Below are 27266 nucleotides of genomic sequence, written 5' to 3'. Positions count from 1 at the left end.
CCAACCTCATCTACTGCCTTTGTCTCACCTACGACCTCACCCGTGCAGCCAAATTAGTTAGGTATCAAATGTGGACAAACTCATTGCCGAAGTAAATTAGATTTTCATTAAGTGTGCCCGCCGCAAGTTGGAGTTTGCTACACCTTGCTATGTTCCCCTCCCTCCAAAAGACAGTTCTTACAAGGTAAGGTGCATGGCTCAAGGCAGCCTTCTCCGACTACAAAAACTTCAGTGTCATCAAAGACATCATGACAACGAGAACAGCGTCATCGATGAGTCTAAGAATTTGTTCGAAGATGCCACACTTGCGCAAGACCTCTCTTTAATCAAAGCGAAGTTCAAGGTACTAAAAGAAAACATCACTTAGCTCGGAGAAAGGCTACCTTTTGTACAGGCCTTGTCAATTATTGAAAATGTCCATGAGAGCCTCGCCATCCCCAAGTTTGCTCACAAGCTTGAGGAGATACTGAAAAAAACCAACGTATGAGAAGAGGAGTCTAATTTTCTCAATGCTCTCCGGCGAGAATATGTCTAGCATAAAGATAGATCCCAGCACTATAACAAGCTTCAACTGCGCCCCTATGACATCCGTGAACTCTGAGAGAACCTTTAGTTTTTCACAGATATCCTCACTATTCAATGGAACAAGGACCAACTTGATTGAGAAATTTTAATTAAATATATATTTTTTTTTTTTACCAGAATACATCCTATTCTACCTGATGTTTTTACATTTTTGGCATTTTTCTGCATTTTTGATTATTTTATTTGCTTCATTTTTTTTTTTTTTTGCATTATTTAGACATCACTATTTATCATACTTTACTGCAAAAATGTAGTGTTGCATCGACTCGATGATTTTTCTACTTGAATAAAAAAATGGTGACTTGATTTTCAAATAACAGAAAATCCCATGACGACATCCCATTTTATTGCATTCGCTTGATTTTTATCATATAACCTCATCCATGACATTTTAGAGATATTTAAAGTCATTTTCTAATCCATTCCTTCACGAAGGAAAAAAAAACTTAGCTGCATCGATGATTGTTACATGTATCTAGAATTCCATAAATATTAATTTACGAATATACTAAAATGTTTCTACAAGTGGAGATCATCAAATTTCTTTTTTAACGCATTTGAACCCTGAAAATTTAATTAATAAATGGGAAGTAGGGGCGTCAACAGGGGGTGGGATGGAAGGGTTGTAGCCCTCCCCCCCCCCACCCTAAATTAAGTAATTTTTTCTTTTTAATGTTTGAAATTTTATTTAATTTTTCCAAAAAAAAAATCCCAAAAAATTAACTTTCTCCAAATAGCTAAAGATTTTTGAAATTTTTCTCCAAAAAAATTGTCATTTGCAATATTTTTTTTCAAAAATTTGTCTAATTAAGCTTTAATTTTTGAATTTTTTTTTCAAAAATTTGTCTATTGAAGCTTTAATTTTTGAAATTTTTTTCAAAAATTTAATTTTTGGTGAAAAAATGTGTATTTTTGAAATTTTTTCCAAAATATAATTTTTTATACATAATTGTGGATTTTTGAAATTTTAGAAAAAATATATATTTGATTTTTTTGAAATTTAAAAAATATTTTTTTTTTTAAATTATATTTGAAATATTATTCTATAAGAAATTTGATTTCACTCCAAATCCAACCCCTCCCTCCCCAAAGAAAAATACATAAATATATAATCCTGTAATCGCCGTTGAGCAGTGAAGATGTATAGTTATTTAATTTTTCTTATTCTACTTTACCGACTCGAGTGAATACTTTGTGACCTGACTCGGTTCAATTCGATTCAAGCGGATATAACTATAGAAATTGGAGTAAGGTAAATTTTTTATAATATCCTTTTAATTGGTGAGATGGTGATGCAATGACTTAGTATAAGGAAACATTCTAGTATTACAATTACTACATCTGACTATTAAGTATGTATAGTTCTTTCTCAAGGAAATAACGACTATCAAATCAACGCACATTGAGTTCAGCGTCTCGTTGATTGAGCTACATCGTTCCATACTTCCACTAGATATTTAATGGTCAGATACTAACTCACCCTATCTTAAATTACACGGAAAATTATTCTGCAGGTTCATTTAGGGAAGGGCTAGAAAAATGTATTGTTACCCATCATTTTAACAGTTTTTTGTAAACTTGATTTGATTACGTCATAAAAGGGATATTGTTATAAGTTTTCCTCCTCCTATTTTAACATACATTTAGGTAATCAACATGTTTAGTAATGTGTTGCCAGGCTAGCTGATTTTTGACTATTTGGAGGATTACCTTCTTATCTGCGGAAGATGGAGGACACAAGTCCTTTCTCCAAAAGTATTCGAAAGTGGTTTGACACAACTTTTGCACAGACTTTGCAGTATATGAAGGTACTCCGGCCTTCTAGAAGCAGTAAGACCCTTCCCAGTACTAGAATTGAGAAATTTCAGAAGCACCTTCGCCCGGGTCAGCTTCTTGCCCATTTTGGCCTCGTTGAGAAACTTTCGCTTTTGTTGAATATGCGGTTTCATCCTCAGATCCTTTTTACCACACTACACTTGGTTTCTCAATACACACTATCCTCATGTGCCATACTTCTCATGAAACACTTCTTTTTCCAGTTGATCTGCGACCTCGTTGCCTCCATCCGGGCGACCACTATTTGGCGTATTTTTCCCCTTCTTTTTTTGACCAATAGTTATGAAATAAAAGAAGGAATTGAATTTAAAAAATTAAGTTAAGAACGTCTTCAATTTTTTTTTCTTCTTTTTTGATCTATTAATTACATAGTATCATAACTAGCCACGGACATGAATTGATTTTACCCTTAATGGTCGAATGAAAATATACTTTAGGAAATAAATTATTAATTATGTTATGCATTGGTTCCTATAACTAGTAAAAGATATACATAGAGATGAAAACGTATGTATGTTGGGCATTTTAAAAAAAGAAACGGAAAATCAACATGGTAACCCTGAAAATTTGAGGAATGTTTTGGAGGAGATCAGCTACAATCAGCTGTGACAAGGGAGGAGGGGGAGAAGGAAATAAAGAAGGACATTAGAAAGTATTACTCCAATGTCGACCCCCAATTGTACTCCCAGTCCAACATGACTTACAAGGTTATGCATATATCGGTATAGCGGGTCCTGGTTTTTAAACATTTAGAACCGGAACCAACAAAGTCGAACTAAGACCACAATATATTGCCTCACTGTCTCAATTCTTGCCCTTTTGTTCCTTTATAGAATTTATAAAGAAATTTATAATAAACGTTACAAATAAAATTGCCAATAATCAATTAGTCAATTTTCTGAGTTTTTCTTCTTTTTTTTTGTGCAATTCCAGTATTTTCCAATTATTATTTTTTTTTTTTTACGTTAACAGAGGGATACAGTTGTATCTGAGTTGCAAATAGTTCGGGCTTCTTATAGATCTGGAAAACTGGTTTTAGGCACCAGACGGTGTAAATAAAAGAGGGAAGGGGTAGGGTAGATTATGGATCCAGGTTCGCCACTATGCTTGTCATGACCCTATAATATGATAACTATAATATTTCTGAAGGCTGTGTTTCCCAAACTTTACTATACCAAGATCCTCCTACACTAATACATTTTTAGCTGAGCCCCCTCTTTATACGAAATATGTGTACTATGTATGTGTAGACTGAAAGCAATCCTCAATTCTCCATCTTCCAGTGTCCTCCAACCTTAGCCTCCCCTCATGGTCCGCACTTTGAAAACCATTGTCTGAAGCAAGCTTAGTTTTTTCGGGGCTCCTGCTCGAACTTGTCACACAACGCACTCTGCGGATAAGATAGCTGCGGTCCAGTTTGTATCTAATATCATTTTAGGGGCCCGAATTTTCATGCCACGTCTTTTATTTAAGTGCCTGTTACCAAACTGAGGCTTTATAAAAAAAAAAAGAGCCGATCCTGAAACTGTTGAAATGAACAAATCAAGACTGGGACCGATGGAACCGCTGAACCTGAACCGGGTACAACCTTGATGACTTACAATTATAACTCTGCAACAAATCCAAAAGGGATTCTATATCTTTTATGTACACACAAGAGTGTTCAATCAGGTTTTTAAAATAATTTTAAAAATTCGGGGTGAAATTTTTTTTTCTGATGAAATTTTTTTCATGGTTGATGCCACATCCAGACACTGTCTCAGCTTCAGTGAGACATGTCTTCAGACAAAAAAATCCAGCCGTAACCATGGTCATGCCCGTTGTTGATGATGCCCTCTCATTTTATAGAGAGGAAGGAACATCTAACTTCTGGATAAGAAAGTGCTACTCTGGGATAGAGAAAAGTTCGGATACAACTTTGTTTTCACTCAAGACTGTGCTCTGTGTCATCGCGTCGCTAAGATTGAGGCCTTTCTGAGACACAACCTTCCGGACTTTGGGACCGCAACATGTGACCACACTCCTCAACAGACCCGAACCCCTTGGGCTACTCTATCTAGACTTGTCTGGAGAAGAGGGTGTGCGCTACTCCTCACAAGAGTGTCCAGTCTTCAGAGTTTTCCATCAAGTAGTGGATCAAGCTCGATCCTGACTAAATAGGCAAGGTCTGTAAGGGATTTAGGGCTCGTATTGAGGTCATTATTAGATATGAGGTCTCACATATTGCATAAAAGTTGTGCCGAGCACTATTTTCAAATGATTTTGTAAAATAAATGACCTTACAAAACCTTTGTTTATATTTTACTCAAAAAAAATTTAAAAATTCAATGTTTACCATTTGATAAGACCAATCCCGTATATTGCAAATATAAATTTCGTGCTAGGGTGTTGGGAGTCATTTTCTGAATTACTAAATTACTTGTGACTAAATTTAAATATGACTTGTTGAATTAGGATCTCCACATCAATATTACATAAATAAACTACCGATCACACTAAATGCTTACGATTTGAGAAAACTGTAATTACTGAAATAAATGATAGATTAAGTGCCTTGAAAAGAAAGTAATCTTATTTTTTTATTTATATTTAATTTCTGAACTTCTATTGCCTCTAAAAATATTCATTACTCCGTACAATTAGTCAAATAATTGATTTAATTATATTGGATTTCTAAAAATTTCCCGCAACCTTACATTTATATTTATTAAATATTCAATAAGAAAATTAACAGTTAAACTGACAAAATTAATTTAAATCGAACTTTTTTTATTATAAAAATCTTTTCAAGTTGTAATATAAGGTTTATTCTTTAGTGTTCGGTTCAACATAAATCAATTGAAAAAATACTTGGCTTCAAATAAGACCCTTCATTGCACTTGATTTTTTTATGATTAGATATAATTTGTAGGAATTTTATCCGAGATCCCTTATGAAATATATTGTATTTCGAATGAATTCATATTACCTTTAATTTTCATCTATATAGTTATTCCATTTCGAAATATGGCTCTGAATCGAAATGATACTCTCAAAATGTGAAAAGGGTCTTAAAGGCCAAACCTACTACAATTAAAAATTTTAAAGATCATTTTCGTGTTCTTTGGCTGAAATAACAATGTTAAATCTGGGTTTGAGCACGTGGGCCATCCAATACCTGATTTTTTTTAACTTAGTGTGACAAATGGAAATTGTTACTAGCATTTTAGCAAGATCTAATTCAAATTTAAAAAACCAACTTTCAGAATACTAATTTATGATATTTCCCAACATTGATTTTTAGGGATTTTCCTACTAGTTAGAAGATTTACTCGTCATGGGCCATCCCCGTAATCTTATTACCTCTAGTGTATTTTCTTTGCAAAAAGGTATTATATAATCCAATTGGTCTTATGTATGTACATAAAATGAAAAAATATATATTATTTATGACAGTTTTTAGGGAGTCAAATGGTATTAAAATGTTCGGAGTAGTATATGAACATTATATTTTTATTAACCTAAGACGTATTTATGGAAGTTTTTGGAAAGAATTAAACAACAGCTGGAAAAGATACAGCTGTTAAGTCACCCTCAACATATTATGTATAATATTTTTGATTTCATAAATAGTGGAATCACATGGATAGTTATACTTATCTAGAAACTAATAAAAGAGAAAATTCATCATCGAGTCAATCATTAAAATACGGGCCTAACCACAAAAGTATTTGAGTCATACCTATAATATGAGTAAAAAAGAAATAAAGTAAGGTTTTAAGAAACATGACGGAGGAAATCCCCCTCATTTCTTTGTTCATTATTGTCGTTAAATTCATGACGTAACTTTATTGAGTTGTAAAATGTAAATTTGAACCTTTCCATGTTTGGAAGGTATAATTAGAGATGGGATAATTTTTGTAAACCCTAGTAAGCGTAAATTAAAAGAATATATTTTTTGATAACTTGAGTTGTATAAAATATGACCTTAATGCCTATGAGATTTTTATGCTTGTTGGTAATTTGAAGAGTTTATTTCTTATTTTCCAAACCTGTTATAACTATTCTTTAATCCTTGAAGAATGAAAATCTAACTGTAAGGTAATCGAGAGTGCGTTGGACGGAGAGTAACACTGAAGAATGGCTGGGGATATATAAGTGTAGAATAGAGGATCGACTTTTTAGTAATTCCTGCTTATGTCCTTGCTAGGTACAGAGTGGGATTTATGTTTATTTACTTGCTCAATGCTAATAGAATACAACGTTATGGCAGCGAAGCTGCTCTTGCAATAACCCTTCTTCAAATTATCAGGGTTACCATATAAATTTTCGGTGTCTTTTATATATACATACCGGCTAGTAGTATCTTATTTAAGGAGGGATCCGTGTAAAGAAAAAACTAAGTATAGCAATTAGAAAAAGAAAATTTATTGTTGTGGGTGCTCTTTTTTCTTTTCTGTTCATTATTTGATATGTCGTGGGTTGTTAACATCTCTCTTGGAAAGAAGAATTCTCGTCTATTTTTGGTGTAAATTGTTTTTTTACAATAAATATATATGAATTTAAATATAATTACAACACTTCCATGTACTAATGCTAGTTAAAATCCGAAAAGTTATCATCTTTATAGTAGTTTTTTTATCCCTCCAAAATCATGTAACAGACAGCTGATATTAACAAGGGTCCTAATTCAGTAATATCATATATATCACTCGCACCTTCGTCTCGCACTCTTACATCAATACTATTTCTATATATTATATACTCTATTGATAATTTTGAGAGATGATCAAATTACAAACTATAGTGCTGCTAAATCATTAATCACAGTCTTACCTCACTAAAATCAAAATTCACAATATATTTGGTTGTCAACTCTCGATTTTTTTGCTCTTATTTAGCTATAAACAATTCCCAACAATTATAGAATCCTTATCTTATAGCTTGGAAATGTTTAATCCATAACTGTATATAAGTTTATTGAATTATATGACAGTAATAGCTGGGTATTTCGGAGAGCGCGAGGAGAAGGCAAGAACGAAACATTTAATACTATTTAATTAATATTCGTGCTAACATGGGTCCATAAAATTAATTATTACATTAAAGAGGAGTACCTTTTACATTCAAATCAGAATTAGTGCAGGGAAAATATCACGACCGGAGACACGAAAACGTCTTTAAAAGACGTCCAGAGAACGGACAAATAACATTTAGAAAATGTATTCTTATATTGTATTCATTTTGTAATAATGGGTACAATCTCACCTTCATTTACACTCCAACTACAGAAATGTACTTTGATTGGCAATGATCATGGGATAATGATAATGCAAAATTATTTCCTGGTAGTAGGTTTATTGTGTTTACCTAACCACAAAATGTATTTTTCTGACAATTATAATCGATCCATCAAAGTTAACGTTGGAAATAACACATAAATGCTACATCTTTGTTTGCTTTTGAAATGATGAGACATAGTGGAATTTGATGGATGTGACAATAGCTACATATACCTAGGCTTGGACCTGTTCACAATTTTACCACTAACTGTTCCGTTCTGAATCATATTCCTTCTGGCGCTCATAGGTTTTTTAAAGGAAACGCCGACCACCTTATCAATTTTTGTTCAAATGTAGTTGGTTTTTTCTCTCTCACTTTAAGGTTCAACGAATGACGTCACTTAATCATTTCACGTTCCCAACTTGTTAATTCATGGAAGTTGCGTAGGTAATTATAGAGTAATTCATAATACCCTATTAGCGAAGATAAATCATTACTATACCAAACAATATTTAGGTAAAAAATTATCCCGTGGTCGTCGTTTCACCAATTGTTTTTGTCTTTGGTTCTGAGCAAAAATAGGTCTTAGAGGAACAGTACAATAAGAACGAAGAAAAACAAATGGCTCAATTAAGACCGTTCAAAGAATTTTTTCCGCAAATTATTCAACTTTTTCCATTCCAATATTCTAAAATTAAAAGAAAGTATGAAGGGAGGTCATTTTCTTGTTAATATCCAAGCCTATTTATACTCCATCTTGGCTATATGAGAAATTAGGCATGAAAAGTAATCTTAATAAACAAAAAGTACTAATTTTTGTATATACAAGAAGTCTTCACGTCAAAATTTTGGACCTATAAATTGATGGATTAAACAAAATAACGCTATTTTTTACCCATAGGATAAGAGCCACATTAAACTGTTTCAAAAAAGCATAACTAAAAAAGTCAAGAAGGAGACCATTTTCAGGTTCATTATGCTTAAAATAATATTTTTACTGACTTAAATTAGAGTCTAAATTTTTTTTTGAGGGAAAAAAAGAGTTCGAGGTGGAGGTGGAAACCATACATATGGTAGATCTGAATTAAGACCCTCCTTAATACCAGCACCATGTTATATAATTTTGTTGGGAGAAAATATCTTACTTCCACAAGAGGAGAACCTTCAACATTTAAATTAGCATTTGTGTAAGGATAATATTATAATTCTATAAATTTATAGAATTATATTTGGGGGAGGGGGAGCCTGTAATTTGGATATTTTTTTTTTTTTTTTTTTGAAAAGGAATCCAAAAATTAAAATATTTTGAAAAAAATATTTAATATTATTTTTTTTGCTCTGTTGCATAATTTCCTCGAATGACGAAAAATAAATTCTAGTAAAAAGCAAAAATTCATTAATTTTGGGCCACCCCATGCGGACGCCCCTGCATATGGTAATTTTGTGTTCCAACACTAAAAATAATAGAAGTAAAATTTCATTTTTTAAACTGCAATAGGATGTCGTATTCTCATGATTTTATTACAAAGATAGTTTCTTGAAACAGTTTAACGTACATACTTGGCTAGACGATATATAGTTCTTTATTTTAACCAGGTTTAATGTGTAACCTGTGTCGAATTAAAGCGATGTACCCACATTGTATAGGTAATAGTGGATAGGGGTAGTGAGGGTTGATTTTACAGACAAGCTATAGTCTCTCCCTCCTGTTAAAATAATTACACACAAACTCAGTCATTCTCATAATAATTTTTGGTCGGGTCAATTGTCCTTGAGCATAAGAGAAATTTTTAGGTCTTTTATACATAGGTGTGTTATGTACGTACGTTTTTTTAATTTTTGTACTGAACGACCTTCAGAAGTACTTTTTACTTTTCATTTGCTTTGAAGCATTATTCTATCTTTTCATTTTTGAGGTATGAGGTATCTTTCTCGATAATAATTCAAACTAAATATATATATTGTATATTATAATATACAATATATACTAAGCCCATAGGTGGGATAAAATCTTTATAATACAAGTCCAAGTTGTTTCTGAAGTCCTTTATCACAAATCCAAGTTCTTGAAATATTTTAATCGAGTCCTCAAATTTCTTTAGAGCTCATTTCAAATTCATGATTATAATACATGATCCATAGCATAGACGTACCGGAGCTCTTACATTAGGGGCGTCGCAGCCTATTTTAAGGACGATCCTACATATACCGGATGATTAACCGGGTGTTTCAGTGTATGTGTTCAAATTACAAAAAGAGACACGTGAAGTCCCTGACATCCGCTCTGATATTTGAATAGTCCATAATGTTGAAACTTTTCTTGAGCAACGAGGATTTAGACCATTTTCGCATATTCGTCCATAGTGTTCAGGCCTATAGTTCAGTATAAAATAACTTTTGAGTAAAAGGTAAAGTCTAGAATCTTTGATTAGCTACATTTTTACACTCTTCTCGAAATGGAATGCCCATTCAATCTACATATATAACTTTATTTACGCAATACCTACAGACCAGGGTTAGTGCTATGTTAGCTCATTTATTCGGTCCTGTCCAGTCCTAGGACTTGTCCTATCTGTCCTTGGGTTCGGGCATTAATACATACAGTCCTTGGGTTCTTTCCTTACTACAGACAGTCCTTTGGACATTCAGTACTACAACTGATTGAAAAAACAATAAATAAAGTTGACTTTCGCCATCAAGAACAGAACTTTATAAGTTTAAGGACTGATATGCAGGACTGAACTGGACCGGAGTGACACTAAACTGGACGTGACTGCAGTCTTCATTCCTAAAGGACGACTGTCTCAACAATAGCTAAGGTTGCAGGATTATATAAATATATATATATTCATTTTTTTAGAGGTATGTAATTTTTTTCAAAAAAAAAATCAAAAGTTAAATTTTTTTTTTCAAAATTCCATAGCTATTCAAAGAAAATTAATTCATAGGGGAAAAAAATTAAATATTAAATACCATATATTACATTTTCGAAAAAAAAAAATTCAAAAATTCATAGATTTTAACAGAAAAGTAATTTTTGGAAAAAAATTAAGTTCAAATATTAAATAAAAAAACCATAGCTATTCACAGAGATTTAATTTTTTTTGGAAAAAATATTTGTTGGTGACTTGCAAGATATTAGTTCTCTTATGAATCGCTATTTTGAACAATAAAAAAATTTACACATAGTTACTTTTATCATATTTTGCAATCTTTTCTCCAAAGGAGAAACAGAAAATAAGGACTTAATCAATTGATAGTTAACCCATTGTTCCCAAAAATGGAACTATTATTCAATAATTACAAGAAAATAATAAGAAGAGTTAATTTTAAAGAATTAGCTTCAATGTATCAAACACTAATAAGTCGAAAAGAACAAGAAAAAAATCGAGAGTTAACAATAAAATGCAATCTATGTAGAGTATTCTTGAAAGTCCTCCGAAGTTGATCAAAAAGGTTTTTCCTGATAAGAACAATAAAGATAAAACAAATAATACAAGTTTTATTTTTTGGGATTTTCCTCCTAGTTCTTAGAGTTGCTCGTCATGGGTCAAACCTGCAATCTTATTACCTCTAATCCAAATATGTGCATAAAAGGAAAAGATCCCGTAACAGTTGATTACTAGTAAATTGATCAGTAAAAGTATTATAACGTATATTTGTGATATTGAGTTAAAAAGTATTGGTAAAATAAAAAACATAACTGATAAAACGATGAAGCATTACCAAAATATATAAATTTTATTAGAAGTTATACGCAAAAAAACAAACAAATTAGAGATGACAAATGATACGATATAAAAGTTATTAATATTACAAATAGATTCAACAAATTATTAGCTACAAGTGTAAATTATATCAGGACATCCACAATTTTATATTGAGGGAGAAGCTTGGTTTTTTTTTCTTCTTTTTTTTTCAATATAAAAAAACATAAAGTTATTCATAAAAAATTAAATTCTTTTGAAAAAAATAAAAAAATTGTATTTCAAATATAAAATTTTTTGGAGTAAAAATTCATAGCTATTCATAGAAAATTGAATTTTTCAGAAAAAAATTTTACAAATCAAATTTTAAATTTTTCTGAAACAAAAATCGAAAATTCAAAATAATTCAAAAAAAAATAATTTTTTAGAAAAAATTTAAAAAGTTAAATTTTAGTATAAAATTCTTAGAAAAAAACTTTAAACATTAGATTTTTTTAAGTAAAAACTCATAGCTATTCATTAAAAATTGCATTTTTCAGAAAAAAAATGTTACAAATTAAATTAAAAGTATAAAATTTATCTGAAAAAAAAATTGAAAATTCATAATTATTCACAAAAAATATAATTTTTGGGAAAATTATATTTTAGTCTAAAATTCTTCGAAAAAAATTTCAAACATTAAGTTTTTGAAGCAAAATTTCATAGATATTTCATATTCATAGAAAATTTAATTTTTGTAAAAAAAATTTTTAAGCTATTTTTTGAAAAAAATATTTCAAATATTAAATAAAAAGTCCTTTTTTTTTTGGTGGGGGGGGGGCTTCAGAAATTAAAAATACTAATTATGAAAAGAAATCAAATCCGTCTTTATCCTATTGTACTTCAAATTCCATGAAGAATCTTTATTTTTCGCCTTGTAACCTGTAAGTGACTTATAAATTTAAAAAAGAAAAGTAAATTAATAAGTAAAACGACTTGTACAGGGATGTGCAGGTAAATTGGGACATTTTTTAATCGGCTATAACTCCCGATTTTTTTGTTCGTTCATCCCTCAATGGAGAAAATGATTATTCTATGTGTCCACGTTGGCAGCGATGACCTTCTCGAGGTGGATCTAGAAGAAGGAGTAGGCCGGGACTACGTGTGTGGGATTTATCTTGGCTCACTACTACACGATTAATTTCTTGAGGTCGGCCAAACTGTTGTGGGGCCTCGAGCAGACTTAGCTTTCTAACTCCATCCAAAAGAACTGGTCCATAGGGGTCAAATCGGGAGAGTTAAAGGACCAAGTCTGCATGCACCAGAAGTTTACTTTTTCCTCCTTGAACTAGTCGAAGATATTCTTGGCCTTGTGAGCAGGGGCTGAGTCCTGGTGGAAGGTGAGTGAATTTGTTGACCCATCGTTGACTTTCATCCACGCAATGACTTAGTCTTTCAGTACCTTGCAGTACTTATTAGTGCCGTCCCACTCTTTTTGGTTGAAGAAGATCGTCTTGTTCGACCCAAGGACCACCAACGTCATGACCCACAACAGAAACTCGGTAATATAAACCATGGGGCATTCTCCTTCTTGTCAGCTAAGAAGCGGTTGTTTTGTATATCATATTTACGGACCACTTCTCGTACCTGAAAAAGTTACAGGACGACGCTTATCCCTGAGGAGTTTCAATAATACGCTGCTCCTGGTTAACTGGACTTCCTCTATCTTCGATGTCAAGATGTGCCTCTTCAAGTGCTTGTAGGATGTCAACTTCATGTCGGTCTTTACCAGCCACTTTGGACTCTCCCAGGGCTGACTCCACTGGCTTTTTTTTTTCTGGTTTTTTTTTGGTGTTTCGCCTCTCAATCGATCGTTTTAGACCCACCAGAAACGTGTGGTTCCTCTTCTTGTCACTTTTTGCTATGTGGGACTTCGTTCGAACTGACCGGGTAGCTTTTACTTGTTGTACATCCTGTAGACCGTCGACCTGGGGTACGATAACGTCTTGGCGATCGTGGGAGACTTGTATCTTTTGTTTGTTTATCTATTTGAACGAACGTTTTGTGCTTAAACAAGACACTCAGCCCCACATTCCTTGTAAAAAAAAATAAGTAAAATTTTCTCTAAGTCTAAAAATTTAAATTTAAAAAATGTCACAATTTTCCTGCACATCCCTGTACTTTTCATAGATAAATTGTACATCAACATTAGGATGCTTCTTATTTTTATTTTTTAGAAGTTTCTGGATAGTGAGTCAAAATCTGTTTCTTTTGATAAAAGAAATACAACTGGCAATGCTTGAGTGAAATTGATCAGTGTTTAGAGGTAGCTCAACGACCTCAAAGTTTCGACAAAAACCAATTTAAAAAAAAAAGTAAATTCTTTCTCGATTATCGTAAAAATGGTTCACGATACAGCTTATTTTGTTTTATAACTTTTTCAAGATGACTTAATTTACTCTAAGAAATATTATTGTTCATCTGGGGGAAAAAATATAAATAATTTGAATTACAATGCAAAACTACTACACATATAATGTGTTGTACGCAATTTTTTTGAATTTTCCCCATTTTTCCTCCTTTAAAATAAGACTCTTTGTTTCGGTTGTGTCATTTCTTAATTTGAGATGTAAAATCAGTCTCATTTATCAGTCCTTCATAGGTGTCCCAAATTTCAAATCCCCCCTCTATGTAGTATCATTGCACATATGTACATCTAGAGTACTTTAGTTTACAATTCAAATCCATACCGTATAAGAACCTTCCTCGTACTACAAGTATTAATTATAATAGTTGAAAAATATTTAGTAACAAATAATACTACGCAGTACTTTGATCAAATTAGCATCCGTACTAGCTGATTCTAAGGAAAATTCAAAGATAGAAAGGAGATATTTTACTTGAATATTTTAAACAAAGAAAAAGGTAAGTAGGATCATAGTTTATTCAACAAAATTAGTGTAAATATCAAAATGCAAAGACAGGCACTATGGAAAAATCAACACAATCTCAAAGTAAGTTATATCTTAATGGCGTATTTGTTACCAGATTGACTGGAAATAAATTATTTTCATCACTATTGGCTATGTGATATTTCATATCTCATTATTTTGAATGAGAAAAAGTATTCAGGAATCATCAAATATTACTATTAAAGAAATATCAAGGTGGTTCGGGGGCGGGAGCATACGTGCGAGATAACTTTTCTCCAGAGGTTTTACAATTTAAAAGATTCCAAAAAGAAGTAAATGACACTGATTATGACCCTAGAATTCTAAATTGTGAAATAACATATCTCATTGTAGATAAACGACAAGAAATTATCCATTTTGCCTAATACCAATTTCAATGGATTCATATAATTATAATTATAAAAAAAAATTTGGAACTCGCAATAGTATTTCTTGTTAGTGCTTGAAACCGTGGAATTAAATTTATATTCCCCTTTCCAACGCACCACGCTCGTTAGTTACCACTGTTGTTTATACAACAACATTGAGTTGATAAGGTATATATTTTGAATCCTCTTCTCAAAATGGTATGCCCATTCAAGCTACATATATAACCTTTCTTACGCAATTCCTACGGGCCAGCGTTGCTTAGAATAACTTGTATTGTAAATGTAAATTTATTTTCGGATAAAAAAGCTTTATAAATAATTTGAGATTTGTTTTAAGGTTTAGTTTGTTAAAGTGTAATCTGGATACTACGTCTAAGAACAATAAATATGCCTCTTCGTGATTGTGCCACAGAACAACTTGCCAACTATTCAAAGTCGATGAAGGTATGCTTTATTCGTGATTATATTTTCCCTAATGTATGCAATTATTTGTGTTTATGTATTACAAAACTATAAATATAAAATGATCACTCAACCAGAGATGGGACAAGTACAATGTACTTAAGTGTCCTTAAGTACCTGTACTTTTACATAGGTATTCATAAAACAGGGGTAGTTATACTTAGTGTTTTGTCAATTATTATTTATTCGGTCCAGTACGGTCTTAGGACCGGTCCATCGGACTGTCACTAATAGAACTGATTAAAAAATAAGAAATAAAGTTGAGTGACGTTATCAAGAACCGAACTGGACGGGACTGCAGCTTTCAGTCCTAAATAAGGACTGACACAACCCTGGTTATATATGGTTTAAAAAGTAGTACTTGTGAATACTTAAGTACTACTTTTAAACCATGTATAACTATTGTACGTTTAAGAAAATTAGATAAAAGATTTCCCTTATTTTGTTTAAAAATGTTAAAAATCTTTTATATTCTTTGTTCCATCCCGGATATCAACTCACAATCAGAGTTGAGTGGTATTTAGAGATGGATTATTTGCTTATATATTTTTAAAGAACTAAATATCAACACTCTATTTGCAATTTTATTTTGCGTAAATCCCCAAAGGATAACCGAGACGGGCATTAATGTTTGTGTTCCTTAATATTTTGAATAAGCTACTTGCTTTGTGAAATACCTAATTGCAAAAGTTGACTGCTTTATCAGCAAAAATATAAACTACGCAATATATTTTTGTTATAGTATTCAATGGGTTGCCATGTATTCAGGTCAATTTATTTTGATACAATGCTTTAGGTTAGTACAAGTAAAATATTTATTCTACATAGTAAAGTTAATAGAAATACATTAACCTGACTACGTATGAAGTCACATATTTTCTGTATGTGTGAATTCCAATTTATGTAAAATAAATTGGATAAAATGTAAATAAAAACATGGACTCCTGGTTTTTCTCCAAAAAGTAATTTCGGATTATTTGTATTCTTTAATGAATAATTATTGTTCATTTCTATCAACAAGTTATTCTGATGAATCCCTTAAAGCCATAGCAGAAAGTTCATCATCACAATGAAATATGTAGTTAGAAATTGATAGATTATATATACCTATGTATTTGAAAGAGGCCATGACATCGGCGACAAATTCACCTTCTCATAAATAAAATGAAGGTCCTAAAATATAGCTATGATTCTTCTTTTTCTGTCTTAAATAAAAAAAAATGGAACAAATGAATTAGATGAAATTTGATTCTCAACAAAATTCATTGATCTTGCTATTTATTTCTTTATTTAATTTAGAAAGAAGACCTTCTCACATCCAGTCACGGAATCCCACTGGGTGATAAAAATAACATAGTTACCGTTGGCAGAAGAGGTCCTTCTTTGATTCAAGATGTTGCATTTATGGACGAAATGGCCCATTTTGTACGTGAGCGTATTCCCGAGAGAGTAGTTCATGCAAAAGGAGCTGGAGCTTTTGGTTACTTGGAAATAACTCATGACATTACAAAGTACTGCAAGGCTGAAATATTTGATACAATTGGAAAGAGAACAGATCTTGCCGTAAGGTTCAGTACAGTTGGAGGTGAATCTGGATCTGCTGATACTGAGAGAGATCCAAGAGGATTCGCCGTCAAATTTTATACGAAGGAGGGTAATTGGGACTTGGTTGGAAACAATACTCCTATTTTTTTTATTCGTGATCCCATTCTTTTTGAGAGTTTTATTCATTCACAAAAAAGAAATCCTGTAACACATTTGAAGGATCCAGATATGTTTTGTGACTTTGTAAATCTGAGGCCTGAAACAACACATCAAATGTCTATTCTATTCTCAGACAGAGGAACACCAGATGGATATAGACATATGAACGGCTATGGATCTCATACCTTTAAATTAGTTAATAAAAAGAACGAGGCTGTATATTGTAAGGTGAGGCTCATTCTTTCGATACCTTCATAGATAAATTTCATGATCCCCTTTGATGAATGTTTTTTTGTTTTTGTTTGTTTGTTTGTTTCAGTTTCACTTTAAAACTAACCAAGGTATAAAGAATCTTTCAAGTCAAGAGGCTGCAAATATGGCCAGAGATGATCCTGATTACTCTATTCGCGATTTATATAATGCTATTGACCAAGAAAACTTTCCTTCCTATACCATGCACATTCAAGTGATGACTATGGATGAAGCAGACACCATAGATTTTGATCCTTTTGATTTGACAAAGGTTTGGTCTCATAAAACCTTCCCACTCATTGAAGTCGGACAACTAGTCCTCAATAGAAATCCATCCAATTACTTTGCTGAGGTTGAACAAATTGCTTTTAGTCCAGGGAACTTGATCCCTGGAATTGAAGCAAGCCCTGACAAAATGTTGCAAGTAAGATAATCTATTTATTTTTACATTAAGTGAAACAACATTGTATTATTATTCATTCTTATTAGGGTCGGATATTAACCTATAGTGATGCTCACCGCTATCGTGTTGGAACCAACTACACACAAATACCAGTCAATTCTCCACACCAGTATGTAGTTTCTCCTCAAAAAATATAAATAAATAAACTGTTTTAACATGTATATTAAGAACCTAAATTGTACAAGATAACCAAAAAAATGAGATGAAACATTGACAGTTTTTGGTCATAATATGCAATCGTTATTGAAAATTTCTTTTTTATTAATTTTAATTCTTGTCTATTTTGAGGGAAAATAATTCTTAGTAATTTGTGCTACAGTATGAATTTGAAATCCCCATAAAAATTGGCATTAATTCTAAACTTATAAAAAATATTAATTTTAGTAGATCAAAGTGAATTCACCACATTAATTAATAGTTGGTAATTAAAATGACTAAAGTTTCACGTACATACATAATTTGTTATGATACGTACAAAGTTGTACAATTATTTATATAAGTTATAACTTGTACGTATACAATAATTTATATAATTACTATTAATTGACACATTTCCGCAGATGCAGAGCCAATAATTATCAAAGAGATGGATTAATGTGCATAAATAATCAAGGTAAAGGACCTAATTACTACCCAAACTCATTTTCTGGCCCAAAAGGATGTAAAGAGCGTTATGGAGAACACTCCTTTTTTTGTAAGAAACTAATAATTAATTAATCAGCAGTCATGACTACATCAATATACTGATTTACTTTTATTCTTTAGATTTCTGGTGAAGTGGGACGCCATGATTCCTCTGAGGAAGATAATTTTTATCAAGTCGGAGTGTTTTATAGGGATGTTTTAAACGAAGAACAAAAGAATAACTTGGTAGACAACATTGCAGTAAATTTAGTCCATGCACAAGAAAAATTCCAAGTAGGGTTAAATAGTTCATTCTTAATGCTTAAAAATATTAACTATCCTTTTTATACCTAGGTGAAAGCCATCAAACAATTAGGGCAATGTGATTCTGATTATGGGAAAAGACTTGAGACTAGATTGGCTTATTATAAAAATAAATGATAAATTTTGTAACATAAGCATGTATTACACCCCCAAAAAAATTGTTCCCACCCTTAATTAAAAAAATATATATATATATACCAAAAATATATTTTTTTTTCATGCATATGATAAAAAAAATACTTGCTCACAAGACAAATGGTAATGAAACTTGTGACAATTTCCATTAAATACCGTTGAGATATGAGCATCCACATCACTCTGACTATTTGCCAAACTGACAAAATCACTCGGCATTTATGTAGGGGTTTTTGTTTATATCTGCTTGGCAACAGTCCGCTCAGTGGGGATCTATTTTTGTTGCCAGAAGCAATTTCATTCGTTTATATGATTAAATAAACATACAACTCAAAATCTATAGTCAAATATTATTTCACTAGTATATATTTTGCTTTATGCTGTAGTATTAAGTAATATCACACTTGAGGTAACAATATTGTCGCTCCATATCAGCGCTGCTGGGATTAGCCGCAGGCCGGCATCGTGTTTCATGCCGGCGTCGTTTGCAAAATACACGCACTCATAGCATATCTATGACTTCTTTGGCAGCAGTAGTTATATATCTGTTGGATATCCACTTAGCAATGGATATTCGGAAATAACTAAAAAAGACCACAGTAGAAGACATTGACCAGAGTAAGTAGGAGGATGGAGACAAAGTGGAGCACGAAGCAGCTGGAACAGTTGACGTTACTTTGGCTTCTATCAACATCAGCGCTATACCCGTTGTGGGTGTTAGCACTAGCAACAACCACTCAATCCCACCCGATTCTCTGCCTTTGCCGGCACTGCCCTCACTCCCGGAGAAGCAGACTTTGTTTTTGTCGCTGATATGTGCTGGCAGCCTGAAAGTGCCAAGGGATCTCTGAGCAACACAGCCTACTCAAGCATTTCTTAAAACATATCCGACTCGTCAGTAAAGTAGAGTAAAGCCGTCCTTTTACATCTCGTGGTTTGTTTCTAGAGAATGGCTGGGAAGGCACGAGTCTGTGGCATTGTGAGAGGAGAGGTGTACAAGGAGTGTGGCTCGTTTAGAGATCTCCAATCTTGTAAATACAGCATAACTGAAGAGGAACCGCACCTATGTAGCAGCTATTGTTGACATCATTCAATTTATAGCATTAAACCAGCTGTCTTCTTATGACTCAAATGATGCTTTGAGGTGAGGTGGGGAATGACATTTTTCTTGCATTGATGGACTACACCCTTAAAAAGTACAAGGACCAGGCCAGGACTTTTAGTATCGTCCCTGCAAATGCCACAAACACATCACATCACATACAAAATGAAATTATTGAAGGGATGAGTACAATCATCACAGAGGAAATAGTGAAATATATAGGAGAGGCTTGGTACACATTATAGGTTGATGGCAACAAAGATCCCGCTATCTTGAAAAATATATCTATACTATTTCGCTCCGTGGACACGAGCAACACTGTCAGGGAGCGACTTGTCTCAATGGCCACTACCAAACAATATGATACCAAGTCTCTGACTGAGCTGGTTTTGGCGTAGTTGAGACATTGGGCTAAATACAGTGAAGGTGCTCAGCCAGTGTTATAATGGGGCAATTGTCATGTCTGGAGTACACGGAGGGATGCAGAAAATCGTGCAGAAAGAATTGCAGAGAGAGGTGCCATACGTATACTGAAATAATCATTAGTTGGATTTGGTTGTGGGACACGCCATCTCTTCTGATTTCGCACTGGAAATTTTTTTCAATGTATGCACCTCAATCTACAAGTACTTCAAGAAACCTACAGTGGCTGCAGTGTATACGGAAGATAAGTTAAAGAGGTTATTTGAGCAACGGTGGACAGACCACCTGGCCACAGAGATGGTCATCCTAAAATCAATTGTCAACATTGCCAACTTACTTCTTAGGATCGAAAGCACCCAAACCAGTGCAGCAGAGGTGCAAATGGAGGCCACAAGGCATTTAGATACCATTACCGAACCCAGTTTCCTGTTCATTGCCTATATGACGTATCAAATATTGATTTTGCTTAATCCTCCCAACACTGCACTCCAAGCCAATTCCACGAATACTGGTCATTTGGCTAAAAGCGTCTCAATCAGTATCAGGAATGGTCAGATTACCTAAAAATTCTAGAAAAGGAAGTTCCTCAAGAAAATGAAGAAATACTAATGAATCAAAAAGCATTGACAAGAACGTTCAAAAGATTCCTAAAATTTGGAAAGATCTGCTTCAAAAGAAAGGACTAAAAATCTTGAATTACAAGAAAGTGATAATAGATATGAGAACAAATAAGCAGTGACGAGAAAGCACAAGAGAGTCTTACAAATACAGAAAGATCTCCTTCAAAGAAAAGTACTGAAATCCCCGAAATACATTCAATCCCCCTCAATGATAGAAATAGAGTAGACGAAGAAGGGGGCTCTTCATCAGAAGCCTCACAAGCTGTTCGTCTGAGAGAAGACTGGAAAGTTGTATAAAGGAAACGTCATTCTCAGACTTCTAAAAATATTTCCAAAAGATATTTTAGTCCTGAAAAAGATTCATTGGAGAAGAGATCCAAAGAGAATAGTTTATCTGAATAACAGTTATGTAGAAGAAACAGGCTTTTCTGTGTACTGGCGAGTTTGTAGTTGCAAATATTCATACTTTTATCGATTATGCAATACAATTAAGAAAAAAAAATAGCTATCCCATACCTACTGAATTCAAAGAAAATTTAGGAATCGATCGCTTAATTTCTCTCAATATCCGTGGAGGAAAATCGCGTAAACCCAAACACGCTCTAATGAAAAGACTAATAGCCTTAAATCCGGATATTATCTGTCTGCAAGACATTAAGATTCCTCTTTATGTGGAAAAATGTGTACTTCTTGTTTACCTAGTTGTTTTAGCTATTTCTACACTGACTCTAGCGTAAAACGTGGAGTCCCTATTTTTATTTCAAGATTGTTAATGTTCCAATTTGTGTTCAAGAATTTTAAAGAACAGGTGAATGGCATAAGATTATAATTACTTCGGCAACATCAGAATTCTTTTTAATCAACGCGTATGATACGAGTGTGAGAGAGTCGACTTTTTCCCAAGCTATTATAAATTTCTTTAAGGGAGCCCTTTGCTATTATTGGTGATATAAATGTGGATTTAAATTAGATTTGTAGTCCAAACTTGAAAACTTAAAAAAGTTCATGTTGGAGATGAATATAGTTGATCTCTTAAAGAAAATTTGACCGAATGATATTTTTTAATTGAGAACAAGAAACAAGACTTCAAGAATAAATTTAATTTTGGCTTATTTAATTTTATTGATAAAACAACGAACTCAAAATATATACCAGATCTCTCATCTTACACCAAGATCTTACAATAGGATTGCAAACATAACTATAAAATGAAACAATTCTAAATGCCTTACTAGATCTTGGAGGATGAAGATTTTTAACAAAGTCTTCAACGTAGGTTGTCAGTAAATTTTGATCGCACATTATCTGCTTCTAGGATAGCTTTGCCACTTAGTAATACCATTCAAATGACTACCAGAAATGTCCTCAAACGAAGAAGAGAAGCAAGCAGAAAATTGAATGATAACTTGGATGCTATTCCGTCACAAGGTTGTCTTTTTGTCATGGGATATGCGGCAGATACAATCAATACTTTTAAAATTCATGATATATTTGATGAAGAGATGAATAGAAAAATTGAACAGAAATGTAACTTCAGTCTTTGGGTTAAAAAGCTGGGAAGAAAATTTGGTCCTCCAACAACAGGGGTTAAGTTAATAATGGTGGATGGAAAAAGACTGGTAAAAAAAGAGGATATCTTGATCTATTTTCATGAGTGCTTTCAAAATATTGTAGGAGGGGATAGAAAAAACTTCCCCCTTGCAAAGAGACACAAGGGAACAATTTTTTCGGGAGACACTATTTGAAAATTTATAGAAAAAAAATTTAAATCTGATAAGGCATGTGGACCTGATGGAATAATTGGAAAAGTTTATGTCATGGCAAAGAAGAAATTAATGCCTTATTTACGTGTATTGGAAAATATATGGAGAAACACGGCCGTCTTCCAAAAGGGTTGACTAAGGGAATAATTACTCTTACTATAAAATAAAAAAAAGCTAACGGAAAGGACTTTAGTCCTTGGAGGCCCATAATGTGATTAATGAAGCATATAGAATTGTTGTTGGAGTTTTAGGCAAGCAAATTGAGCTAATTTTAAACATTAATTGCGGTCCAAAGCAAAAAGGTTTTCTTAGTGGGAGGAGAATCACTGATGTTTCTTGGAACATTCAGGTGGCACTAGAATCGGTAAATGGACGTCAAATGTACGGTGCATTATGGCTCTTGATTGCTTTTGATTCTATTAGTCCCTTTTTTAAGAGTTAAGAGGCATAATTAATGCGTCAGCGTCAAGATACATGGCTTTTGAATTGAAAATACCTAAAGAAGATACATTGACATTCGATTTAGCACTGTACATTGTCCGGTGTTTTCTGAAAAACTCAATCAAATACATTAAAATTTTAAATCACATTATCAAGATATTCAGTTGACATAAAATAGGCAACTCCTAGATAATTAGTTTTGGATTTCTGATTTTTTTTGGTTATTTTATGTTTTTCTTTGTTGTTGGGGGTTTTGTTTAGTATTTTCTAATCTTCATTTATTGTATAGATTTTTGTGTACTTTTGTAACTAAAGAGGTCTTTGGGAACTAATTTTAAACTACAATGTTTATTTATATTTTTACTAAATGCAATTTCCCAATTTATTGTGATTTATTTTTTTATATTATATATTGTAAAATAAAGACCTTTAAAAAAAAAAAGAAATCCACATACCTGTACACCGGTAGAGACTGGTCCTAAGTGACTTGGCATATATTGAGAAGCTGAGATGTGATACTCAGTTTGATTCATTTTGGTAGGAATTATCTCAAGATAGACAGACCACAGAGCCTCTTGTAGCAGAACCCCCACAGAAACGACAAAAAAATTGAGCCACTTGAGTGACTATGTGGTGGACAACACAGTTAGTGACCGTCTAATTAATTTTCAAGTCTCATAAATGTGTTCAGTGAACACAAAAGGAGCATGCTCTACAAGAGGAAAGTCTGTCTCATCCAGATTGATGTGGAGAAGGACCTCACCATGAAGTTAACTGGAGAGAGCAAAGACCTACAAGTCATCTTCCAGGCATCTCATGTGGGCCATGAAGAGACAAGCATGCTAGCAACAATCAAGATTTTTTTCTCTAACGAACCTTTCTATTACTTTGTGGGAAGGAATCTTCCTGTATGTCCGGAGGCTAAAGAAGCTATAGATGGAGAAGCAGCGGAAATGTTACTTTCTGGAGGTATAAAGACGGTTACTAAAAGTGATTCGTCTCCTTCCTTCATTTGTGGATTATTTGTAGTTCCTAAGAAGGATAATTATCGATGGAGAGTAATAATTAATCTCAAGGCCTTTTATAAACTTACAGTTTATTCTAAATTTAAATTAGAATCTGTTGATTCTTTAAGATTTTGGCTTGACCAAGATTCCTTACAATGCTCTTTAGATCTTTTTGATACTTCCATTTTTACAAAATCTTTCCCGACCATCGTCGTTTTTTTCAGATTTTGATCGAGAAATATAATTTATTAATTTAAAGCTTAATGTTTTGGGTTTACGTCAGCACCAAGAATCTTTACTAAACTGTTGAAACCTGTGATTTCATATCTAAGGTCACAACTTAGAATAAGTTATAACATTTATTTAGATTACTTAATCTTACAGGCCTATGACTTTGTACATGCCTCACTCTCCTCGTGCTTAGCATTGATTTTATAAACAATCCTTGGTTTCAAGGTCAATTTGAATAAGAGTTCTTGGATTCCAAAAACGCAATTCATTCATCTAAGGTTGTTATGGGACTCGGTGTCCATGACGATTCCCCTTCTTGAGGAGAAAGCGCAAAAGATGCGGGATCTTGCCTCTAAATTTCGCCGTAGGCGAGAATTGCCGGCCCGGGACCTTCAACAAATAACTTGATTAGTTAAAAGTGTGAAGCCGGCTTTTGAGTTTGCCCCACTTTTCGAGAGAAATTTTCGATTCGATTTAGAAAATGAGAATTTTGATAGCCCTTTTAATCCAGAAATACAAATCTCTTCCGAGCGTGAGAAGAACTGAGATTGGCTTGTGCACCATTTAAAGATTCCTTCAAAGGAAAATACACGAGTGAACTTTTTGTCAAGAGAGTCTCTTTAAACATGGGAGTTCGGGTTGAGAGAAGAAGTATTCAACTAAATAGTTTATCGTTGGTTCCAATCCGAGATAGATTTATTCGCGTAAACGTGGAAGTATTGGATATGTGTTCCATCAGATGGAAGGAAAGAGTTACTTCTTCCCTCCAGTTCCACTGCTTCCGTTAGTTATAAGCACAAAGTTGCTCCCCAGCAATTCTAATAACTCCCAAGTGGACAGGAGCAAAATTGTTCCTACAGTTAAAGAGGATATCGAAGGAATCGATAAATCGGGCGCGGCAATGAAAGTCCTCCCGTGCCTTGATCCTCAGAATCTACTAAAGCTGGGGACTCTAATGGCATGGTTGATCTAGACAAGGTCTTGGATCTAAGGGAATTAATATTATTTTTTCTGTTAATAAGACTGCATAGTTTAAAGGTAAAATGGGCGAATTGTTTGTCACTTTGAGGGGGATTGTCATCCCATTGCCATTCAGACTGCCAGTAGACGGTCATAATAGCTTTGAATAGAGCTAATGGAAGCTGTCCAAGAAATTATTAATCAAGGATTTCGGTGAGAGGAATCACGGCCTTTTCACCGTTTTCATGTTCCTCTAAGGAAATAGTTTATTTATAAGACATAAAATGATATTCTTATTATTTACATGCCGGTATTGAAGTTCAAGTTTCTACAAGTGGATATAAATAAAGAACATTTAATTAATGCAGTCTTAAGAGAATTTAATATAATCAATGTTTAAATTTGTTTTCTTTAATTCCAACTGGTTTGGGGTAAAACAACATTGTAGAATTACAAATGTATAACTACGCTATGACATAAAATATTAGAAATTAACTAAGTCTACTGTATCAATGTCCTATCTTATTAAAAGCATAGGTATACATACATACGTCGGTTTTCAATAAAAAGGGGTTAAAGAAACGAAAATAACAAATTTTGTAAAAGTTGGGAGATTCAAGGTAACCAGATATTTATTGAAAAGTTTTGTGGTCTATTTCTAATAAGGCTAGGGTATCCCAGAATAACATATATATAGCTACACTTTTAATAAAATATGACATTAATACAGCAGACTTAATTAGTGTCTACTATTTAATTCCTGCCCTCTATTGTGAGCAACTCGACCGTTTGAAGCTGGCGATCGAAAAGAAGTGGCCAACAATGGTAAATAGGACAAAACAAGACATCTTCTAGACAACACCCGGCCGCACACATCTTTGATGGCGCGTCAGAAGATCGGATGGAAAGCTCTTATGCATCCAACCTACAGTCCGGACCTGGTACTAAGTGACTACTAGCTGTTCTTGTCTATGGTTAAAACGATTAGGGGTACAAATTGGATCTCTTTAATATTTCAATTTTTTTTCCAAAAAATTTAATTTAATTTTCTGTGAATACCCAGTTAATTTTGTAAATGTTTAATATTTGTGATTTAACTTTGGAAATATTTTTACCAAAAATTGGAATATTGGAATTCTATTTTCAAAAAATATATTTTTTTTGAGAATAGCTATAGATTTTTGAAATTTTTTTCCGAAAAATTAAAGACATGAATTTTAATTTCAGATTTTTTTTTTTCCCCAATATTTGAAATATAATTTTTCAAAAAAATTATATTTTCTGATTTTTTTTTCTCCAAAAATATAAATTTTCAATTAACTTATTTTTGGGAAGCCCAAAAATAATTATAGAAGTCATTTTTTATAGACTGCTACTTGACTTTGCCGCAGAACTGTTTTCTTAGTGTTCCAGTTATTTGGGTTCAGAGTCGTCATTGAAAAGCTGTCATTTCGACACAAAATCTTTTCTTATGAATTTTCCTTGACCTGACTCGTAGCTATATTTATAAATAGGTTTTCCATATAGCAAAAATAATCTATGAATGCTGAATAAACTATAGTTGATGAATTACTTAATTAATCGTGTCACATTCAAAATTTTATTATTTATTGTCTGAAATTTAAAATTTGTACTTAATTATAATTTATTTATTAAGAACTGTAGTCCTGCTTGATTTTTTTTTTACTTGAGATCAGAAAAAACATAATAGCAGCAACTTCATCTAACAAGTATTTTGCTCAGTGCGGTGGACTCGCTAAAATTTCACCGCCTTGAAATTCAAGATCAACTCTCCGATTGTAACGGGAATTCCAATCCCAATTACCGAATCTGGCAAGTAACACACCCGGATTGATATATGTATACGTAACTTGCAATTTGTCTATCAAGCTTGATGAACACTACGACAAAAAGATTGAAAAAACACTCTCATTTTCTCCAAAGTGGTCCACACACTATAGTATATGAGTAATAAAAAACCTAGAACCATACATATATTAAGCAAATATCCATGGCTTAAAAGAAAAAACCCTTAAAATTCGTAAG

General features: G+C 32.9%; 1 protein-coding gene and 1 long non-coding RNA gene across 2 annotated transcripts; one reads left to right on the top strand and one right to left on the bottom strand.

Annotated features, from left to right (window-relative positions):
• Positions 1-778: 778 nt before the first annotated feature.
• LOC139905801 (uncharacterized) lies at positions 779-7094 on the bottom strand. Its single transcript, XR_011780862.1, has 3 exons — positions 6977-7094; positions 2296-2684; positions 779-1010 (listed from the first exon to the last, which is right to left on the bottom strand). It is a non-coding gene; the product is annotated as an uncharacterized lncRNA (long non-coding RNA).
• Positions 7095-14337: 7243 nt separating this feature from the next.
• Positions 14338-18742, top strand: LOC121119793 (catalase). Its single transcript, XM_040714589.2, is given in 9 exon segments — positions 14338-14383; positions 15047-15153; positions 16471-17103; positions 17195-17551; positions 17617-17699; positions 18151-18246; positions 18248-18284; positions 18356-18508; positions 18569-18742. Coding segments are annotated over 8 exon segments (1503 nt in total). The 5' UTR covers positions 14338-14383; positions 15047-15096; the 3' UTR covers positions 18656-18742.
• The last annotated feature ends 8524 nt before the right edge of the window (positions 18743-27266 follow it).

The sequence above is a fragment of the Lepeophtheirus salmonis genome, chromosome 6, assembly GCF_016086655.4.
Source record: "Lepeophtheirus salmonis chromosome 6, UVic_Lsal_1.4, whole genome shotgun sequence".
NCBI lineage: Eukaryota > Metazoa > Arthropoda > Copepoda > Siphonostomatoida > Caligidae > Lepeophtheirus > Lepeophtheirus salmonis.
The sequence above is the reverse complement of the archived record's forward strand: the minus strand, read 5'-3'. Positions and strand labels throughout refer to the sequence as shown.